At 39.2% G+C, this 24,128-nt stretch overlaps 1 protein-coding gene across 8 annotated transcripts in view; it reads left to right on the forward strand.

Annotated features, from left to right (window-relative positions):
- The first annotated feature begins 4,561 nt into the window (after nucleotides 1-4,561).
- The window catches only part of caskin1 (CASK interacting protein 1), a 109,747-nt gene continuing 90,180 nt past the window's right edge, over nucleotides 4,562-24,128 (forward strand). For 4 of the 8 annotated variants that reach the window (XM_008415296.3, XM_008415295.3, XM_008415300.3 and 1 more), the window contains exon 1: nucleotides 4,563-5,545. In XM_008415296.3, the coding sequence (XP_008413518.2) occupies nucleotides 5,452-5,545 (94 nt within the window). In that variant the 5' untranslated portion in view covers nucleotides 4,563-5,451. Of the gene's footprint in view, nucleotides 5,546-6,482; nucleotides 6,505-24,128 lie in introns of those variants that run through there. The other 4 variants (XM_008415301.3, XM_008415302.3, XM_008415294.3 and 1 more) reach the window with 3 other exon arrangements.

The raw sequence follows: 24,128 nt of genomic DNA on the forward strand, positions 1-24,128 counted from the left end.
AAGGCATTTCTCAGAAAATTGAGGGTAATATCAAAAGATATAACTACATATTAAGTAGTTATAAAATACAACTAAATGAAAATAACAATTCAGTACAACTACTCGAAGTAATAATAGTAATTTATGCTGCAGGACAATTGATTAAAGCTACTCACTCTACTCATAGTGGATTATAGCTTCAGCTTGAAGTAATATACATTTTAATATACAGATTAGAACAAAAATGTGATAATATTGAAACTTATAGAGAATTTAAACAATAATGCGAGTCTGATTTGAGTTTATTATTCAATCTTGTGACTGGCTGTTCCATCCCCTCAAACAAATGGAGAACAGTTTGGGGTTTTTTTTACACTATTTTTAAGCTGCAGTTCCAAGAATCCAAACTGAAAACAGAAACATATCCAGAATATCATTCCTTGTTCATGTTCTTGTAAATAGTGGAAATAATGGCTTATTGTTTAAATTTTAAAACTGCAAGTAAATTGGTTTTACATTAAGATAAAAAGCGAAGTTAATTCTGTAAATTCTAAAAATCTGTATGACAACATTTCCAAGTACATATATTAAGGAACTAATTTGATGTGTGATCAAATGCGATTTTTTTCCAGCCTGTGCAATTTGAGTGCCAAATTGAGTTAAAGGGTTTACAATAAAAATTATCTAAACAATTTGTGTCATGTTAGACCATTTATGACACCGTTTTAAATAGTGAAAATCTAGTACACATTGGTGTCTTGTTAAAAATGCACGTTCACCCCGATTATGTATAATTACATGTTTAGAGTAGTCTGAAAAGCCAGTCATGCTTACTGACGGTATTAGAATGCTTATAGGAGTACGCAGTGTTAATGGCTGTAATAAATGCCTTTACAACAAGAAAAGAAAATGCTAGGCTACAACTAGAAAACGTGCAGAAAAATGGACGTAACTGTTCAAACAAGAAATGGCTTCAATAAACATACAGAGGGGATTTACTGCTGCTTTTAGTAGAAACTATAGTTCATAATGAGAATTGTGAGCATGTTAGGCGTGATGGGGAATCTTTCATCGTACTATCAACACGGTCACGACGTTAGCTTCACGTTGCTATGCTACCTGAACAACAAAATTCGTCTATTTAATTTATTTTAGCAGAGTAACATATTAATGTAGGAGGTGTTTTAACATCCCACTGAGAAGACTAGCACATGTTAGCAAATTGAGTTATTAATCCAGACTTGCAACTGAAAAAAATGTTCCGACTTTAGCAATATAGGATAGCGACTAGCCAACAGTACCGCACGAGAACCAACGCGAGATCTTCTAAAAATAATTCTACCGAGGCAAAGCTCCCGGATCCGTGAAGTGATTTTTGATGCGTCGGAGAGCAGCGGGTCTGTCTGAGAGGCTAACAGGAACCACCGAGAATAGGGAAGAACAAAAAATAACTAAAAAAAATGAGGAAAGAAACCAAAACAGAGTTCCTCACCAGCTTGTGTATCAGATCCGGTCACAACCTGCAACCAGCCGTATTTGAATATAGCTAAGAGCCTCCGGGGCTTTTCAACCTGTTCGTAGTCCGACGGTCTGACTTCGTGACGTTCGGTGTCTTTTGATGGACATAGTCGCTAGCCAATCAAAACATGGGCGTAGAGAGGCGTATGAAGAGGCCTCATTGGCATAAACGTACGGTAGAAACAATACGTTAACGCATCCGCCATATTGTAAGTGGCAAGTCCAGCTAGGTTTTTTTTTATGTCAAAAATGTCCTTGAAACGTACTTAAATTTACCTTAACTTTCCTCACTATTTTTTGTATTATTTTTTATTAATAATGGCAATAATAATAATAATATGTTAGACACCACAACAGGCGTTTTGCAACCAATCCAAAAATATCTGACTCTTAAATAACTTCTGGAAGCTTTTTTAGGGGTGTCAGTAAAAGGGGCTACATTGACATAGCTACGCAGAAGCAATGTTATCGGAATGCTTATGTGTTATCTACTCTTCTTTGTTTATGAATCGAAAGCCAGACAGAAAAATTGGAGTTTAGTGCCAACACTAGAGGTTCATTCCGGGACGCTATGTTTTGGCTTGGCCGCTAGAGGGCAGTGTGTTGTTGTAGAAATCTTAAACCATGAAGCTCTAACGAAACAGTTAAATTATGTGAAATTGTGTTGCTGTCATGAGTTCTTTGGGTTTTTTTTCCCCTCTTTACGTGAAACAGCTTCAAAATTACCATCATATGACCAAATTGCTCCTCTGTTTATTAGTCTTCAGAGTCTTCCGTCATTTTATTATGCAGTGAAAAATGTTCTTCTCATGCACTCTCCATCCAGTGTGACTGAGGTTGAGCTATTAGCTACATAGCCACGTAGTACCGGCTAAATGGGACTGCATGCAAATGAATATCACCTTCTTTTTTATTTACAAAAAAGTTCAAAATCCATGTATTATTTTCCTCCCACTTCTCAATTATCCTCTACTAGGTGTTGACCTGCCACACACACACACACACACACACACACACACACACACACACACACACACACACACACACACACACACACACACACACACACACACACACACACACACACACACACACACACAACAATAAAACATAATTTTGCAGTTGTTCTGCAACAAAATTGGGAGAAAAACAATAATAGCGAGGCACAGTTAACACAGCTTCAGGGTAGAGAACGTCTTTTTCATTAGACCGATTTATAAATATTCCTAAAGTATGGGCTACTCTTCACTGTTCTTACATAACTCAGTGGATATGCGGAGGAGGCAGGGAGCAGCATCCAAGCCCTGCACACTGCCCACACACACAATGAAGAGGAGAATGGAGTTATAAAACTGGAGGAGAGACAGAGAGAAAACACAGGTTTTACTGAACGGAGTACATTACATGCCCCTGTCCCCCTGATTAGCTTTAGCACAACATACATGGAAGTTTGGGATTGAAGGTGAAGGGTTGCTGGAAATGTTGGAGGAATCAAGTCATGACAGACATATTTTTCATCCATCAACAGTGATGTGCCATTGAAAAGAATTTGACAAGATTCAGTTTGAGGAAACATAGATAGACAAGGATCCATGTTTTTGTTCTTTTTCTTGCTATCAAACAAGAAAGAAAAGAATGTGGAAAAATAAAAGTCACTGTTATTAAACTGCAACAAAAAGTGGTATCCCTTGGTCACAAAGTCTAAATGTATCAGACGGTCATACAACAATAGAGTGTCTCTGGTCAGAGACTTCTTCAGAGCCACTGTAATACATACTGCTACAGGAGATCTGTCAACAATTCTTTGGAGAACCTTGGAAAGGGTGAATTACAGCAACATTTCATTTTCCCTTTGGGAATAATACAAAGTTGAATTTGAAGTGTATTTAGATTGAATAACAATTTACTCTACTTTAAGACTTTTGTACATATTTTTGTTACCAGAGGTGCAAAAAAACTGTGAAGAATAACAATGAGACATTTTTTGGTCACAAGTTCAAAATGAAAATTGTAGTGTGTCAGAACCAGAATGAAAAATGATGAGAATATCCAGAGTCTTTCAGATGCTATTAAAAACATTGACCATTGCACTGACGAGGAAAATGTTAGTAAATGAGGGATCGCTCAAGAACTTATGAAGCTGCCATGTGCTGTAGGTGAGACAGCTCCAAACCTTTCTTTGTAAAAACCACATAATGTAGTTATGGTAATGCAGAGAAAATAATGATGTAATTGCCCTTTTTTATGCTTTTTACATTAAGAGTGAAGTTTTTCAATGATAAAGTAGGTTTTATAATATTTATTTAATGCAGAGTTATTTTTGCTGATTTGACAAGTCTGACAAGTGTTGTGATTTTAACCAGGGAAATTTTTCAGTATATGTGATATGGTTCTCCACCCAGGGTAACCACTGTTGTGGGGAGGGTGCAAAATGGAGACTCAAAAAACAAACAAAAAAATCTCTTTTTACATTATTATTATTTTATTAAATTTTTTTTAGACCGATCAAGTCTGAACAATAGTTCAGACTTGATCGGTCTGAACTATTGACCGATCAAGTGTATGGAACAATAGTTCCATACACAGAGATAACTTAAAACATAACTTGTGGAAATTAATAAAGATTTTATATCTGTAGCTGAATTTAAAATGTAGAATTGATTTAATACAATTTTGGTCTTCCTAAATTCTAGGCAATTTCATTTTTTTAGTTAATTATTTACCAAAATTTAGATTTTTTTGCTCTGTGTTGAGTACCGCATGCTAACTTGAGTGTCTATAATTTCTTTCAAAAAAGTATAAAATAGACCTGAACAAATGTAGTCATCATCCTTAAAAACAGTGGATAAGCCCTTTACAGTGGCAGCAAATGGGAATGCTAACTTAATTTTTCTTTTTTTTAAAAAGGAAATTCAATGATACAAGTGAGCTAAAGGGAAGCTAACCGCAGGTGATAAACAAGTTTGCTTTTCTAGAACATATCTGAGCAGCACTTCTGTAGAGGAAGAGCCACAAAGAGCCACAGAAACATCCAGAGAGAGAGAGCGCGCGCGCGAGCGAGCCAGAGAGGGAGATGAAAGGAGAGGCGGGAGAGGGAGCACCACGCTTCTGGTCCGCCCCCGAGTTGCCGCACACGAGCCATTTAACGGTACGAGCCGAGCCAACTGTAGAGCACACGAGCGCGTGAACGTGGCCCTTTCACTATTCCTGCCCCGCCGCCCCCTTCCCCCCCTCGCGCAAAAAAGAGGAGCGAAAATCACAGAGACTTCGAGCTCACTCGGAGACGCGATGGCTGCTGCTGCGGCGGCGGTACCGCTGGATTGTGTTTACGACCTGGAGCACGAGACTGTCACAGCCTCCAAAGGGAAGAACTCCGCGCGCGCCCGCCTTTGGAACGCACGGTCTTTCTTCACGCGCGGCGACTCGGAGCCCGTGAGGCTTCTCGCTACATCTCACGTCTCCTCCCGGCCGCTCGCTTGGTGAAGGCGGCGGTTTTTTGGGGGAAGTGAGAGCAATCACCAGACTCCAGGATAAGCTAGCCTTTTTCGAAATCGACGAAATATCACGCTGGAACCTTGAACAGCCCGACGGCGTCAAGTCCAGGCTCCATCCAGCAGCGCTGCACCTAGAGGCGGGGGTGGGGCTGTCGTGGAGGCGCTGGAGGTGGGGAGGGGAATCCGAGAGCATCCCTCCATCCCGCGGAGTCTATCCCTCTCTCTCTTCCTCTCGTTTCCGGCTCATTTTCGCCCCATCATATGCTAGAGATCTAAGTGTGTTTTGTGTGTGTGTGTGTGAGGGGTGGGGGGGTCTCATCTTGCCAGTGAGGGGGGGGGAGGGCTGGAGGGAGGCTTGTCCGTGGCCGCGGGAACAAGCGCCCTCCGCCTGCCGAGGCTGAGGCTGAAGCGCCGCTGTGCTTGAAGGATGCTGCGGGAGTAGAGCGGCTCCGAGCGGAAGATGGGGAAGGACCAGGAACTGCTGCAGGCGGTGAAGACCGAGGACCTTCTCACCGTGCAGAAGCTGCTACAGAGGCCTCGACCGGGGAAAGCAAGTAAGACACTCTGCTGCTCCGGTGCATTTAGTTTAGTTTATTATATTTTTTTCCCCTCAAAGATGACAGTAACTTCCCCCTTTTTGATCGCTGAGTTTGGAGCTTTTGCAATGACATCTGGATCATTTCAGTCACCGGCTGTTTGCCGCTGCAAGGCCGGAGTGTTGAAGATGATGGAGGGAGTGTGACAGGAGGGGGCGGGGGGTGTTCGTACGTGTATCACAAGAGATGATTGTAGTGATTGGAGACTGATAGCTCGTCCTGAGCGAGACCCCCGTGTAAGTAAGTGCACTGCACCAGAGGAAAAAGAGGGAGGTACCGCGACCATGTCTCTCAGCAGAGATAACCCGTAAAACCTCGTGAAGGTTTGAAACAGGAAGAATCATACAAAAAAAAAAAAAAAAAAAAAAACTCCTGTTATAGTCTGTACTGCAACGTTGCTCCGTTTTCTGCAACATTCTCTGGCGCGGCCCACTCCAAATGTGTGGGCAACGGCGGAGAAGAGGCCAGGCTGAGCTGCAGCTAGATCATTTTGTCAAGGGACTATAGCTGCTGATTCCCTCCACTGATATACTGCATCACTACCAGCTCAGGGATGCTATAATACAGGGCTGCAGTTGTGGCTCCGAATACTTAAGTACTCATGCAACAAGTGGCCTAATTCAGCATAAAAAATACAGCGCCTTGCCCAAGTATTCACACCTTTGGGAACTTTTCCAGATGTATTATTATTCTATGATCACAAACATCAATAGACTTTATTGGGATTTTTACTAAAGATGCACTTTTTTGTACTTTCGATGCTGATATCCGATAGAGATACAGAAAAACTGTGTTGTATTGACTTGAAACACTTTTTTTTTAAAACACAGATATAAATGTACTGAATTCACAAAAGTATTTGATAATTCTGCACCAGTACAGCTTCTCCTCAAGCCTGGGGAAACATGGGAAAGCAACTTTAATTTGTTCAGTCGGTGCAGTTAGGAGTAGAAAAGAAAATGTGAAATAAATGATAAAGAAAATGACAAAAACAAAAAGGTGGCTATTTTGATCAAACATGTAAAAAAATAAATCCAGCAAACCTTTCAAATGGTTCACAAAGTGCAATTAGGAATTCTACATATAATAAAATGAAGAAAGCATGATATATCAGAGCACAAAGCATAGAATTAGAAGGAATAGATCTGCTCTTATGGACCAGTCTAGAATTTTGTTTTTTTTCAACATTACTACTGATACGGATGATGGATCGGTGCATCCCGAATGGTTATGTGATGGAACAAAACGTAGTGCAAATTTACACAAATTTAAAACCAAAAACCTACTAAGAACATCTTATGAAGCAGTAGCCGTTCTGTTTTTTTTGGAAACAGCTCTAGCATGATACAACCCCAGACCTAACAAGACACAGCCGCCCATCTAAATTGATAGGCGAGTGAAAGAGAGCCTTAATCAGAGAAGGTACAGTGACGGTACAATATGGAGGAGTTTTCAGGTAGGAAAATCTGCTTTAAACCTTTAAGTCGGAGAGGTAACTAGAAAAGCTGATGTTGAAATAGGCACGAGAAGTCGAGTTTAAATTTGCCACAAGCCATGTGAGGGACACAACAATCATTCTCTGGTCAGACAAGAACAGAAATGAAGCTAAATACAAAATAAATCCTGGAAGAAAACCTGGCTGAAAGTGGAAAGGACCATAACCAGAGCTACAGCAGAATGGCTTAAAGAATATTTACGTTTTGGAAAGGTTCAGTCAAAGTCCGGACCTAAATCCAATTGAGAGTTTAAGGCAAACTTGAAAATAGATGTTCCCAGTCACTCAGTTAAATCTCACTTACCTTGAGCTAATTTGCATAGAAGAACGGGAACCATTTTAGTCTCTTGATGTAAAAAGCCGGTGAGGAGAAACCCCAAAATAAACTATTGGCTCTGGGGAGATTAAATACAAACACATGACACAAGTTTTAGATTTTTATGAGTAAAACATTTGGAAACAACCTACCAGTTTTTTTTTCCCACTACACAATATGAACTACTTTATGTTGGTCTATCACATAAAACCCCAATAACATAAACTGAGGTTTGTGGTTGCACCATGACAAAAGGGGAAATAAATTAATGTGCTATGAATAGTTACAGAAACCACTGCTGGCACAGAGGGCCTGACCCTTCCATCCACTTGTGTGAATTGTTCCAGTTTGGTGGTTTCACAGCTGCATCTGAAACTGCACTCACTCTGGAAAGTGTCCAACAGCAGGTGGGCCTCATTAGAATAAGAAGAGCTGCTTGTTGCTGATTGCTAATAACGGGGCGAAAATGTGGCAGCGATGTGTGGAAGGGCTGTAGAAAATCATCGCTTTCTCATCACTCATCGCTTATTTACATGCAAAGAAGGAAATGTTAGAGTAATATAAATATTTGGATTCACAAAGTAATTTAAAGTGTGGTGGCCCACAAGGGTCAAGACAATGCAAAAGCCACAATGGAAGTTACACTAATTCCTGTTCTGGAATAAAATCCATCTTAGCATAAATTTCACTTTAGCCTAGTTTTAATTTTAACATAACTTCAGCTTCAGTATAAAATTAGCATAAATTCAGTTTTAGCATAGCTTCCATTTTGGACTATATTTAGCTTTAACATAAATTCCAACTTAGCAAAAATTTTATGCTGAAGGTGAATACCTTCAGCATAAAATTCATTTTAGCATAAATTCCATCTTAATATTTTAGCACTCACTCAGCTTTGTTATAAATTCTACCTTAGAATTAACTCGGTTTTCGCATATAGCTTCCATTTTAACATTCTGTATTAGCAAAAATTCCACTTTCGCAGTATTTCAGCTTTAGCATAAAATTTGTCCTAGCATAAATTTCATTTTAGCAGGGCTTCAATATTTGTACAAATTCAGATTTAGCCTTAAATCTGGCATAAATTTAGTCTTAGCATAGCTTAAAAGCATAGCTTAAATTTTAGTGTAGCTTACATTTTTAGCATATTTAGCTTCAGCATTAATTAAATCTTGGCAAAAATTATGTTTTAGCATAAATTACGTTTTAACAAAAATTCAATTTTAGCATAAATTCAGATTTATTACAAAATCTAGCTTAGCATTAATTCAGCAAATTCTGCTTGAGCTAAACATTCATTCTGCCATTACTTCAGTGTTAGCATAACTTCCATTGTGACTTTTGCTGTCTTGTGGTTTTTGCAGCTTGTTGAATCTTCTGTTCCCCAAAAGAGTTGGTAGGGTCGAGAGTCACAGATAGAACCCAAATGTCTTTCAGAGCTTGGTGAAGCGCATTTGTATAAGAGCACATTATAAAACAACCTTTGGGCAAAATATAAGTGCACTTCGGCTTTAAGCCCGTCTCAGATTGGTGCTTAGTCCGGAGTTTTTATACATATGACGCAGAGTTGTTTGTTAAAGGAAAATCTCAGTGGATTGCAGAGCACTCAGAAAGCGACACAGATAAAAGCAACATTACATGCTGCTCGTCGGTGGTGTGTACTGTATGTCTGGAAGACTCATGCTTTCCCCATGCTGTCCCTAATTATTCAAGTCTTAATTACAAACAGCTTTTTAAAATGATCCCCTGGCTTTAACACTGAGGTTTACAGTGTTGACAGGGGACTTGGGACTCTGGAGCAGTGACTGTTACTACAGTGTTTTCCTTGGCTGGAGTTTAAAAAAAATCTAATTTTGTCACATTTCAGACATTTCTTGTTTTATATTATAAACCAGGAAAAGGTTTATGCTCTACTTTGAGGTCTACTGATCGTAGCCTCTCCAGCGGCTCCAACTGCTTCTCTCCCAACAAATGTTGGTTAGAAGTTAAAGTTTATTGATCTTTGAGAGGGCGTTCTTGCATTGTGATCTCGTTATAATTACATTAGTAGAAAATGGTCTCAAAACAACAATATTATCATTTATCGCGATAACCTTCTGGGTCAATTTATCATAAAGCAAAATTTGTTATTGGGACAAGTATAGGTATAACAACACTTTGCACCTATTTGATGATTGAGTAACTTGAAAAACAAAATAACAAGAATAAACATTTTTGTTGTTGAGCTCATTTTTCTATTTATTCAATAACTTTGCAGTGTTTTTGAATTGAAAATGTCGCGTATTTTGTCAATATATGATATATGGTTAATTGCGATAAATAAATTACAAACCCTTGAATTTGACTCAAAACTTTAATCGAGTCCCACTGCTACTTTGGAAATGTGCCATGAAATTTCACTTATGAACATGCTATACAATTAAATAAATAAACAAACAAACAAAGAATCAAACAAAAACACACATTCTGCGAAAATGGGTTCTTCCTGGTTCTGCAAATAACTGATGCTGGGTCACACTTTTAAGAAAAACTTTGAGAAAATCAGAAAAACACGGCAGGTTAATAATAGAGTGGAGCTGACAAACAGCAGGAGAGCCTAACACAGGGCTGCTGTTAACACGGACCTGTTTGTCATCCAGCATTAAACACAAAGCTTGCAGGACAGCTGAGTGTGTGTGAAGGCGAAGGTAAGGTTGCTGTGTGTGTGAGTCTGGCAGAGACCCGACCCGGCTGCAACTCATTTACTCCTTTTCTTCCCAGACACACGCGTTCACCTGCGTCACACGCACGCGCACATCTGGCCCCATCTGGAGAGCCGCCGTCAGTTTGCTGGCGCTCGGCTTGCGCGCACGGCCGAGGACGAGGTCGTCGTAACCGCGCGAGCGTGACCTCGTGTCTGTTTGTCCGAGGCAGCGTCGGTGTGTGAGCGATAGGACAGTTGGTGTAACTCATATTGATGGCTTATTTGCTGGATGTTTTTTTTTGTGTGTTTTTTTTAAAGCAGTTTGTGTAGAGCTGTAAGATTTGACTGCTCCACTTCTAAAAAAAAATGTTGTTTACAGCTCATCTGCCTCCTGAATTTTCCATCTTCGTAGCTGGCCTGGTTGCTGCTTCTCCCTTGGAATCACCTCCCTCCCCTTTCTCTTTTCTCCCGTCTTTTCTGCAATGATTTGCTAGTCCGGCCAAGGGACCAGAGCAGATTATTCCATCCACACCAGCGCACATTCACAAAGGAGCAGGCAGGGATGAAGCTTAACATGTTGTCAGCCACAGACTTTGTATTTGTTCGCTGTGTGAAGAAGCTTGGGATGATTGACACTTTATGTTTTGCTGTGCTATTCCGAAGTCCTTTTGGGTTTTTATTGTTTTGGATTCCGCTTGTATTGTCTCACATACTTATTCATGTTACAGCAAATTTAGAACGTAGATGTTTTGTTTTCAAAGAGTTGAATAAGGGCAGCTAAAAGCACACCTGTTGGTGAACAGGCATCCGATGATCACGACACAAAGCTCTGGAAGGAAGGTGTGAATTAGTTTAAAGCAGAGTAATGTTCTTAAACAACCTCACAGAGGACTCACCTACGGAAGCCGAGAGAGCGGACATTTTCTGTGTGTACGTTTTCCCAATGGTTTTCTCTAGGTCACAAGATGATTGGTGTGTGTTAAACCTGACTGCGTTTTTCAAATGCAGGCTGCCTGTAAAGGTATGCAAGTTTGTTTTCTTGCATACCTTCACACTCATAAGAGGATAGATGGATACCCAAACTGTCAGTGTATGAACAAACACAGTCAGCCATTATTGCCATGCTTTGTCTGACAATAATAATTAAAGTTATTGTAACATGTACTGGCAGTTCTTGATGGTTCCTGATGGTTAATTACTTTTCCATTAAGTTAACGTCTTATCTTGAGGAAACCATTGGGAAAAAACCTCCACGCTCCGCTTCTGTATAACACATCATCTGAAAACCGAAAGAGTTTATACAACAGAGAATAAAACAACTGCATTGTGTACATCACAAATATGACCTGTACGGAAGATTGACCAGAAGAAAGTCACTGTTGAAAGGCCATTGGTCTCCAATACATCCCTTTCGCTTATAGACAGTTGCTTGAGGGATATAGCATTTCCTGCAGTACTTTTTTAAAACAGTAGATGGAGCTGCAGATAAAATCTGTGTGAATTCAGCAACGGGTAGCAGAGGAAGAGTTAATAGCTGAAATGCTTGTGCTGACATCAGTGTTGGCAACATCTACACTGCTGCAGCATGTTTAGCAACGAGATGCAATTTTAGACTTGAATAGCTTTGCTAATAGGCTAACTCCTTTTAGCATAACTTGTACCCAACAATAATTTTTTCTAGCGTCCCATTGGAAAATGTTTTGAAACAATAATTAACCCCCAGAGGGTGAAAGAAGTGGCTTTGCGTTTGCAAATGTGGCTTGTGCATCAGTTTTATGGGTGACCCTAAAATGCAAAGGTTCTGTGCACAATCACATTTGTTTTGTAAATAAAATGATGTGTTAAAATTTGTAATGTTTTGAAATCTATGTAATTAATCAACATTTACACACTAAAGTCTATATTAAATATGCATTAATATTGAAATATATATTTATGCTCCTGTTCCATAAACTAAATAAATATATTGGACCTTTAGGTTGTTACGTAAAGTTTAAATAGCATCGTTCCCATGTGCTGCTCACAGACAGGTTTCGTTCAGAGATGGGGGAGGAATGGATCTTGCCGGGGTTATTTTTGTGGCACACGTCAACATTATTGCCACGCTTTGTCTGACATGCCACTACATCTGGAGCACCGGATGGAAATGCATAAGCTCAGAAACCCGCTCCTTAAGCTAAAAAATAATGCTAAGTAGATGTTTACCAGATGCTTCGGTTTCATAGCAAGACAATCAACTGCAGTAAGACTCGTAATTCAGACTGCATCAGAGTGATGATGATAAATGACCTGCACTTACATGGTGCCTTCTAAATTTGGCATTGTGTTTCTCTCGGAGCTTTTTATGGTACAAATCTAGCACACATTCCTCTACCAAGACTTCACATGGACAGACTGTACCGGCTTTGGGATTGGTGGAAAAGCACTCCATACCAGAAGCTTGGCCACCGATTTTGTGTGTGTTTCTGTGAAGTAGATTGTGTTCACACTCATAAGAGGATAGATGGATACCCAAACTGTCAGTGTATGAACAAACACAGTCAGCCAACATTTTTACTGTTGTAAAAACAGACATCAGTTATTTTTGTGACACTTAGTGACGTTAAAAAATAGCTTCAATGAACCAATAGAGTTAGAAACAAGAAGCGCACTAAAACAGGCAATGAGCAAAGCTAGTTTGTTAGTAGTTATTAGCATTAGCTTCTATGAGGTTTTGTTAATCTCAAAATTTAGAGCTTAGATCTCACCCAGCTCACCTTCAACTAAAAGTTGGGACATCAGTTGGTTATGCTAGTTGTTCTTGTTTTAAACATGCTAACTGCTATCAGCAATATGCCAGAAGCAAACTATTTCCTTGCACTTTATGAGCTTTAACACTAGAAAAACATGAACAAATAGATGTTGTACACTGTGGTAATGATTTGAAGGGATAGTTCAGAGTTTTATAAGTGAGGTTTTGTGAAAATTATGCTGCTTTTGTGTCTACAGTTATGTATCTACTTTTGATATGATTCCAGATGGCTGAAGCTAACGGCTAGTCCTTTGTGGGCATTCTCCATTTCCTGTGTAATATCTCTAAATAACCTCAAACTCCAATTGTGAGAAACATTTAGGTTAATATAAAAGAATTAGCAATAACTGATATGGTTTTATTTTTTGGACTGTGTTTATTTGATCACTATAGAAGACCTCTTTAAGCTAATTCCCACAGTGATTAGCTGCTAGCTTTAGCATCTTGAATTAAAAAAAAAATCTTAATTGACACAAATTCAAGACAGTAAGTGTTTAACCGCTTTAAAAAAAATGAACAGAACTTCCAACAATTCTGAACTACTGTATCTTTAACAATAATTTAATTCAGCGCTTTTGTAAAAAAAACAAACATTCTGTTATTTTGACAATATAAGGTAATTGCTGTTAGCAACACAAGCAAACCATTTCCCTGCACTTTATGAATTTAAACACTAAGAAAACATTAACAATTAGATGCTGAAATGTCATCACAGGTGACCTGTAGACCTGTGATGCTACGAGTCACTCTACAGCTCATTATTTAGTTTACTTTATCCATTTGTTTTTCTGACAAATGGAATCTTTAAATAGTTGTTAACATTCACCTGTCACAGCTTAGTGCTCTTGGTTAAGTTTCAAACCAACGTCTTTAAAATGTCAACGTTCTTAAAGCGTTTCTTCATTTTGAATTTGGACACCTTGTCTGTTTAGCGTACAGTTTGTGCCTTCCCAGTTCAATTTCCTGTCGGGGAACAGACCTTTTGGAAGACTTAAAAAATGTGTTTACTTTTCTTTGTAGTTATGTATTTTCGTGAATTATGGCAATAAAGAATCATAAAAACATTTTAGAGAATAATTTGATTTAGTTTTATATTATTTTACAAAGATTTGGTTCTGACTCCATTTGGGCTGGAATGATCTCGCTATGCTAACTCTTGCGTTACCACTAGCAGAATTGCTTAAGGTGTTAACTAAATATAATATTTAAAAAAAACAGCAACTGTGAAAGTGGCATGACACAAGCAGACATGCTCATGTTCTGTTATTTTCTGTAAATGTTTTGCTTAAGAATATCATCCCATCAATATCTCTTAGCAGTCTAAGCTGAGAAGCAGCCGCGCGAAGGATTGTTACCGAAACTGAGATTTATTCTGAAAGATTGAGCCTCGCTATATTAGAAAGGATAATATCTACAAGTCAGAGGAGTGGATTGGTTTGCCGTGGCTCCAAAACATCATCACTCTCTTCTGCTGCTGCTGCTGCCTTCGTGATTAAATTACAGCACAGATGGGGAGAGAGAGATAGACGCAGTCTTAGAGGGAGCTGGATGGATATTTTTGCTTTGGGGAAAACAGAAAAGTAGTTACAGAAGAGGGGGACGGGGGGGAGAGTGGGACATCCTAAACGTGAGAGGACGGGGGGTAAAATGTGGATGAGCGCAGATGGAGGAGGGGTGATGAAACACTGAATGATAAAACGGAGAATGAGGTGATGAAACAGAGATGTTAAAACGCCATCTTTTGCTCACACTTCTATTCCGATTGCACGCTGCTTTACATACCCCGCCTGGACAAATTTATCTGCATGGCTGATTTGAGTAAAAGTAACATTCTCATGGTTTATTTGGTCAGCGGGGGCATCTGGGAGAAGGTGAAGGAGCGGAAGGGGGGAGGAAAAGGGTGGAACTGGATGGGAAGTGGGACTGAGCTGGTGCAGATCTGACAGCAGGATAAGCTTAAGCACAAATACTTCTGTCTTGCACTGTCATTGTCGTTTGTATTTAAATGGATCTAATTTATTTGATTAAAAATACAATATTCAGTACCAGAGCTGCTGAAATAATAAATGATTTATGGCCAGAGACAGAATTTGAAATCAGTTTTAGATTAATGCTTTAAAGCTCATGGCTGGAATTGTAACTTTTTAACAGATAGTGAAATAAAATTTGAAGCTAGCTGCAATTAAGAAGTGGTTAGCAAATATTTTAAAGGGGCAGTATTACATAAAATCTTTGAGGTTTTCATTATGTTATAATGTTATTCTGTCATCAGAAATGCACGTGGAGTGTTGCTTTGATTCTATCATGCTTGTTTGAGAACTCCTTTAGTCTCCATGGTAACCATTCAGCTGTTCAAAACACTTCAGTGGGCCTAGCCCCGCCTCCCCGGGCAAAGCTCCTCCTCTGAGCCGCAGCTTCCAACTTTCTGAGCTTCCGCCTCACAGAGCAGCCCTCCCCCACTCAGCTCCTTCAGACTAGCCAGCAGCAATTAGCAAACACCTGATGGAACTGAGCATTTTACGAGCTACTTCTCAGTGTAACGCTGGTAAAGCATTGTTAAAGGGCTAATAGAAGAACCATGATACGATAACTTCCTGAAGGCGGAGTTTTAGAAGGAGCAGGAGTTTCTTAAAGAGACAGAAGCCCAATTTCAAGGCGTTAAATTAGGAAGTCAAATTTCTTTTAAGTTACATTTGATATATACAGAATTGATTGAGCTATAAAACGGCATTATGTGGCTGGAAACACATAATACTGCCCCTTTAAATGAAACTTTTAGCAAAAGGCAAAAAAACCCCAACAAAAAAACACAAGCCATGTTAATTAGAAGGTGATAACAAAGAGGGAAGAAGATCACCAGAAAGTCTGCTAATAATCATTTCAGCATGTTGGATCATGTGCATTGTGATACCGTGACAGCTCATGCCTGTTCTCTTTCATCTAGCTCTACTTTAGCTGTAGGGTGGATATATGGGGTGTGGGGGGACAGGGGGGAGGCAATTAGCTGCAGTGGGATGGAAGGGGACCGAGTGGCTCAGTCCTGATATAAAGACCACCCGCAAAACGAGGTGGGAGCTCCTTCCTTCAATCGGCATCGAGTAGAAAAGTGGCATTAACCCCCTACGGCTCTGATCTGCACACAAAGACACAGAGCTTCCCTACAGCCAGGAGCCAAGCATGCTTACACTAAAACACCACACATCGATACTCAACAACGTTAGGGAATCTTTTTTTATTTTTTTTCATTTTTAAGAAGCCATTTTATTCATAATAAAGTGTGTTCAGTCTGTGAGGGTGTGTCATCGCGTCTCTCTAACATCCTCTGGTGGAGTATTTCCACTCACACCCTGCTTTCATAACACACAGCGTGTTCTTAGTGCTGCGTATGAATGTCTGAGTAGCTTGTAAAAGCAGGAAATTATGCTTTTTTTTTTCTAAGGCTCAACTTCTAAACTCACACCAGCATGGGGCAGACAAGGTTTTACTGTGCTCCGCACCAGAGTCGGGCTGAAATGTTCCACCCAGCCCCACAGTGAATGCATTTAGCATCGCCGTGGGACTCTCTCCGAATGAATGCTGGGGTTCTGCTGCTGCTACGCGAGCGGCCGCTAAAAACAGGCCTGATGTGACACCGACACACCCTCGGGACACCGATACGTCTGAGAATATCCGCATGCAAACTAAACCAGACTAAACAGAACGGCAAAACTAAAAGTCGGATGACCTCCAGTTTATCAATCATAGACTGCTTGGTAAAATAATTACGTTAATAACATACATGAGCCGAGTGAGTGGAAGCGCCAAGAGGAAGCTATTCCTGAAAACATCGCAGAGTGCTTGGGATTGTCAGTTTTTTGAAGAACTGACAATCTGGTTTTATGTGCTTCAGGTATCTCACAATACCTTCTTTTATACTTTATGAATGAATTTAAAATGAAGTCTAACAGTGCAATTATAAAAGTACTGATTAGTTATAATAAATATTATTACAGGTGTAATAGTAATAGTAAAATATAACAATTATCCCAATTTTGTCTCTCTAAAGATGTCAAAATATAGGTAAAAGTTTGTCTGGTGGTGCTGTGGCACAGAAAGTGAGTATTTCCAACAGATGGGGTGCTGCGCTAGAGTGGGCGCCAAAATGATGGTGAAAAAATTAGTTCTAGCCTGTAATGTATCCACGTGATTGGTTTGCGCCCATGAAAGACATGTTATAGCTCAGTAAAGTTTGTCTTCTCCTTTCCACACGATTATATATTTTACAGCCTCATAGTTCTACTTTATTGCACAATCAAGTAATTATGTTACCGTCAGTTGTTATAAAAATGCTAAATATATCAAATGTGTCTTAAAAGAAATCTGACTTTGTAATTTAACACATTGAAATTGGGCCTCTGTTTAAGTAAAGTTATACTTAACTTCTAGATTTATTTATTTAGCATATGTAACTTATTTATATTGCAACCTAAACATGTTTTACTTCGAGTTGCTTTCAAAAATAAGCTTCAACTTTGTCCAATTTAATGTATGAGAATAAAAAGATCAGACTTGCTGATTACTGAGGTTGTTGAGTCCTTCTTTCATTTATTGCAGCTTTACAGAATTTTTAATAAGCCTTTAGTAACTTAAAGGCTTATTAAGATTAGAGGCGAGGTCACACTATGTGAGACATGTTTCACAAATGAACAAATTGGCATAGTCGCATATTTTATTTATTTGAGCCTTTAATAACATATTATGGGTTTAAAACAACATTGCAGTTTGTTGTATAAGCATTCAGCACTGAAAAATTAACAATCAAGGCAAACCCAACATATACTTTTATTGTTTTACTGTTATTAAAAACCTGAACAAATTTACAATTTACCCCTCAGCCCGTGCTGGTTGGTTGTGAGGTTGTACTATTGCCCTTGTTTCCTGCCTCCGGTGTTTATTTACCTGTATAATAACTAAACCCCTTCAAATGTATTTGGTTAATAAATGACTCCAGAAGCTGGAACTTTTTGTATCGAAACTTATATGTTTGCACTAGAAATATCAACATTTTATCAGCAGTCGTAAAAAAATATATCTCAGAGCTACTTTCGGCGAAACCCGTAGGCTTTAAGATATTTACAATAAACTATTCTATATACTCACCTATTAAAAACCATAAATAACTGTGTTTTGTGTGTGAGAGGTTGTGTGCACGTCCTTGTCGAGGGGGGCAATGATCAGAGTTCAGTAGTTGCTGGCCAGCAAGACAGATGTTAAGTTCGACCTTACTTGTGTGTGTGTGGGTGTGTGTGTGTGTGCGTGTGTGCGTGTGTGTGTGTGTGTGCATGCATGCGTGTGCATGTGTTTGCGTGTGTGTGTGTGATTCTACACACTGTGCATTTAGTTGAACAGATGGTTTGTCTTCTTTAAAAGCACATTTGCAGAACATTCCACCAAATACATCTGAACCTAACCGTTTGCATGTGCTTAACAGTTTGTACAGAATGCGGGGAAGTGTTTGTGTGCATGGGTGTGCGTGCGTGTATGCATGTGTGTGTGCGTGTGTGTGTCTGCGTGCGTGTGTGTGTGTGTGGAATCAGACAATATTAACTTCAGTTTTAATGCTTTATGTCATTGTTTTGGAAAAGACTGCTGGCTGTTCTAGTTTTAGTTGAACTATTTTCCTTAGTTGGCTGAGGAGAAAGAAAGGTACATTTTTCAGCTAGTTTTGAATTATTTCAAATAAAGAGACAGTTAAATTTAGTGGAACATTTTCTTGGAGGAAAATGTATTTAATTTGTTTAAACGTTCTAATTTATTGAATACCTAATTGAAGGTAGGTCTCTGCTATTTCTGAATGTAACTTTAATACCCCCATCACAATATTACCTACTTGCTTCATGAAAAAAGTGCTGCTCTAAGTAAATTAACATTCTAGCATCACCTTCTTACGCATTTGATTCAATAGCATGGAAACTGCAGCTAAGGCTGCAGATTAATTTACCGATTTTCCTGGTAAATTATGCAGCTGTTCTGTCTGCGCAAGTGAAGATTTGTGCACTTCAGCATGCCAAATATTGGAGTGGCAGCACTGGATGTGAAGTAATAATAATTTTGCTGCTGTAAAATGACTGTAAAGAGTTTTCATTTGTCATCATAAGATATTCAAAAAGAAAAACAAAGCTGTTGACCCCATAGGAAATGTAACTATCCTGAAGCAAAAGACAGCTATAGTTAAGCCAGCCTTCATCCCTGTACACATACCCCAAAATTGTGCTGTCATAAATGACATGCAAACTTCAAAGACGCTTGATGTGTCACAAAATGTACCTAATTTCTTAACTACACCCAAGTAAGAATCATTTTTAGACATACAAACGTATTTGTTGCCATAAGAAATTCTTAGGTTTAAACTGTATTGTCATCTAGATACATTAGATGGGCTTTTAAAATATGATTTATCTAGAAAGAGAAGCTGGTGACACTGCAAACACCCAGTGCTTGCACAGTTTGTAAACTACAGATGAAAGCAGTTGTGAAGTTGGCTATAACTGCCTTTATTGGTTTCATCAACTCATAAATATTTCAGATGTCGCTTGTTAAGTCTCTTTGTCTGACATTAACTAAGGTTGTCTGGTCAGATTTATTCTCTTGGAAGTCTGAATCTGCGTAAAATATTGACATGCAGTTAAAGAGGAAAAGCCAGCTTGTGACTTTGACATGAGCTCAGCTCTAGTCTCCTTGGGAAAACTTGATTATAATGAGTAGCTGTAAAAGGTCCTTGTCTCCTTTAATGAGGGAAAAATGGAATCAGACTGACTGAATGGAAGCAATGAGAGGCTGGGAAGGTCAGATTCATAGTTGTGTCTTTATAAACTGATAAATATCTCTTTGTGTGTTAACTTGCCACAGAGCTCATACCAGGACATTGGAGCCTTTGCTAACAGACTCAAAAAAGCACATATGTGGTCATATAAACACATTTAATTATACTGGCACTTGTTAAGTTATAGGACTTCTGAAGCTACATGACATGAGTCAGATATTTAAATTATCTGAAAGCAGAAAAAGCACAAAAAAAGTAGGGTTTTACCATCTCATGGTAAAGAGATGGGTACCAGATTTTCTTACAGTTAATTCCTTTGAACATTAGTAGGGAAGGATGAGCCGATGTTGGAGAATGTGGCAGCCATCATGATTTGTCTGCCATGGCAGTAGAAACATTCCTCCACTGCTGGTCTTTGGGGTGCTGTCAAAGGTGACACTCAACAAATACATGTCCAGTTCTACCATAAGTGTGTCCAAGTCCTTTCAGAATGATTCTTTTTAGGTATTTGGGTAGCCAGCTGGAAAGGCTTTTTCATAACACCTTTCTCAAAGCTTGTACTGTTGAAGTTGATTGGAATGGAGATCAGTCAGTCAGTTATGCGACTGACTTCAACAATAATTTCTCGAAGACTTGCAGTCTACCACAACAACTGCCGGCAGAAGTAAATCTTAAGTGTAAGTCCATTGTATCCCCAGTGGTTTTAGGTGTGGATCCGACCTAACCTGGTAAAAACCAGCCCCTTGTTCTTAGCTTTGCTTCTTACAAAGGGTCTGGACCCTCATCAGTTGAGAAATTATTGCTTCCTATGGGCGTAGACGCCCAGTGGCTAATTTTTTGCTGCGACGTATGTAATGAGCCAATACTTAATTCAATACTTTGAAGCGTGGCCAACACAGACTAAATAACTTTGTTCACTTCCTCTACTGTCATTGCCAAACTAAAGGCAAACTACAATTCTAAAACAGCGCAGAAAATCAATGTCACCGGTTGAAATTCTATCGAAGACATTCAGGTCAATTGGGGGAAATCCGAGACAGGGCCTTGAAAGGAGATGAGAATTGAGCCATGTTGCGTAGAAAGGCAATGGCCAGGCTAGGTCCGGTCTAGTTGGTAATACGATATCAATCCGTCAGGCTTTTGGTCAGTTCCAATGCCTGGCCAGCAAGGGGCACCAATGCTAAGTGAGAATAGTCTGGTCTGCCACTGGAATCTGTTCTGTATGATGCCTTGTTCATGGGGGAAAACCCCTGTTCACTTATTGCAGTGTTAATGGACATGTTGGCTCAAGAGTTGATTCAGCATTGCATATCAATGTGATTATTAAGTAACTCCAATCGATATAGTCACATCCGATGTTGAAGACCCTCTTCCAGGTTCTCTTCGGTCCCTGTTGCCCTGCTGGTGCTCTATGGACGAGGCGATGAGGTTTTTGGCAGCCTCAACCAGAGTGGCACAGAATGCTAAAAAAAAATTCTCAAATGTAAAACTGGTAGAAGATGTCGGACATTGATTGCTGTGTCCTATGGGAACACATAAGAGGAAGTATTCACAAAAGGGTTACAGTTGAAATAAGACCCATCAGAACTGGACCACAAAAGAAGAAGATAAGAATGGTCCGATGTGATCACTTAGGTATGCAACAAGGGTGCTTAGATATATTTGTAATTGGAGTAAGATGTATAAACTAGATGGGCTGTGAAGGCATCACACTAACTTTTAGCCCTCTATAAAGCATTAAGTGCCACATAACACCTACGCAAACATTATGACAGATGATGCATTATTCCTTCATGACAAATGTGTTTCCTGATTGCAGTGACTTCTTTCAGCAGGATAATGCAACCTAGCAACCGAGAGCTTTTTTTGACTGCACAATGGGGATGTAAGCGACATTAGGCAGGTGGCTATGTAAGACAAAACCAAACATGTTCAATGAAGCTTTTTCTGTTGCACACAAATATACATGGCAATTAATCATTATTTTCTTATCCCAATCTCATCAAGCTCTGAGATTGATTTCTTCCACTGTTATATAGATATGTATTATACAATAACTTTCCACAGTCCCTGCAACTCATTTCTCACCATTCTATTGATCTGTCTCTAAATAATAACATTCATCTTTATTTTCTCACATTTGATGTACATATTTCTGCTGTCAGTCTTATGACCAATAAGGTCTTCTCTCATTAGAAAGCACAGGCCCTTGTGATTCACTTAATTAATTCATTACATGCACAAACACACAAACGTGTGAGTATCTCAGTATGCTAGCATCTCATTTGTTTTACAGATAGTAAAAGAGTGAATCCCATAGATTCACTCAATTTCCCTCGTTATATTTGGTAGCCATTGTTATCTCTGGTATTTTAAAGATATTATTGCCTTTATCTGGCAGCGGTGGGAGGCCAATGAAAAGATTTAGGGACGCTTTAAAAAAATAACTTTCATACAGATGCAAATGTAGCTCAAATCAGGAAGTGCTGCCTGATTCTTGAAAAAAACCAACTACAGTTGTGGTAATAAGTATTGTCCATAATGTCTTCAAATGACACATCATTTTATCTAGACATATTTTTAAATTTCCTGTAAACTTTTAATGTGTTCAGCTCAAAAACAGTGGGTCACCACTGGACTGCCCTTACGCCCCTACAGCCAGTCTTAGCTAGTTTTCTAAGGTGTATTATTTTCCCTCACTTCCCAAAACTCTACATGGCTTTCAGCAAAACCTCCAACCTCCTTATGGGTTTCTTTGATGGTTTTCTTCTGCTCACTCTTCCGTGAACGCCATCTTTGCAAACCCATAGCTTGAAGTTGTTCTGTCAACAGATTTTCTGCAGCTCCCCCAGAGTTAGCATGGCATTCTCAACTTCTTTGATTGCATGGTCTCTATTTCCTAAGAAGGGGACTTAGAGAAGCATTTATTAGCAAATGCTTAGACACGCGAATACAAGTTTTACAGGTAAAAAAACAATAACATAATAACCAGGCATCATTCCTTCCTGTCTGTCTTTCTATGTGTCGATGCTTTGCATGTCTTGCTGTATCAATTCCTGCTGATCATTAGCTTGTGCCTCTCCCAGTGCAGCTCTTTCTGTTTCATTCCGGCTGTCGCAGCCCTCAGCGCCCTCTCTCTCTCCCCGGTTTGTCCCTGACTGCCCCATGAATCAGTCTGGCTGGCAGAGTGTTGCTGTCAGGGAACCGGTGAAAGTGATTAGTCATTCTGAACCCGGCCAGGATCTGGACGGCCCGGGTTGACGAGAGAAAAGCATTCTGGGATTATCTGCCAAAGCACCAGCTGCTCCCCCTTTTTGTTTAAAAAGAAAGGGGGGAAAAAGTTTTAATCTTGCATTTCATCTTCTTGGATACAGTTTAAAGGAAGGTGCTCCACGTCTGATTCCTATTTAGTCCACCTTCTGACCATATGAGCTGTCGACTTGGTTCATGTTACCTTTCCTTTGCTTTCTTTGCACCTTTTCAGCCACAGTATTGTCAGGGTTTGTAGCAGGACATCAAATAGTTGGTTTTCTCCACATTTGTTTGTGAACTGAAAATCCTTAAGAACAATTAGATTGATTACTAAAATGTTCTAGTCATGCTATAGAGATTATGAGTCAATTTGTTCTTCTGCTTAAATATATCAGCAGTCAAATGGGTTGTAATGAAATGAAAATGTAATGAAACTATGTACAAAATGTCATGTTTCTCTGGTCATTTTAATTGATATTAAAATCATAATATCAACTCTGGCATGAACAACTATGCTTTGTATGCTTTAATTTATAAGAATAAGAATTTGATATTAAGTAAATTCCTAAAGGTGAGCAGTAAGTTTCAGTGTGTTTAGTCTACAGTTCCTTAAAAAAATATTCACAGTTCTTTGCATTTTGGCATGAAGCAAAATGTAAGAAAAAAAAATTACAACTTGTATATGTTATGTTTTACTGAGATTAAGGTGATGAAGGAACACAACTTAACGGAGAATTGTACATAAGATGGCAAAAGGTCACAGAACACCAGTTGTATTTTGGACTAAACTTTGACTGGACCTTGACTTTGACTACAGTGGAATATACTTTGAAATTCCAAGTAGGATTTTTTTTTAAGGTACGTTATTAAAAAAAAAAAAAACCTGGACTACCCATTGATCGATGCAGACTATTACTGATCATCCTCTGCCTGTAGGACCAGGATATTGTTCCACAGCAACCTTGTTCTGCTCACAGACTAGCTTAATATGCTCAGACATGGCCAATGGCCAGAACAAAGGTTACAGCAAATATCAGTCTAATGAATCGACTGGACAGTTCTGGTGTTGGACCACTTCTCCTTTTAAAGTTTCTCATAAAGAAGCTGCTCCAATGGGTCTCTTATGCATTCAGTTTGTTTTCTTCAGACATTTCTGTAACAGTGCATAACGGTCTTCATAAAACTTAATACCAGTGTTCAGC

The sequence above is a fragment of the Poecilia reticulata genome, chromosome 8, assembly GCF_904066995.2.
Source record: "Poecilia reticulata chromosome 8, P_reticulata-male-v2, whole genome shotgun sequence".
Taxonomy (NCBI): Eukaryota; Metazoa; Chordata; class Actinopteri; order Cyprinodontiformes; family Poeciliidae; genus Poecilia; species Poecilia reticulata.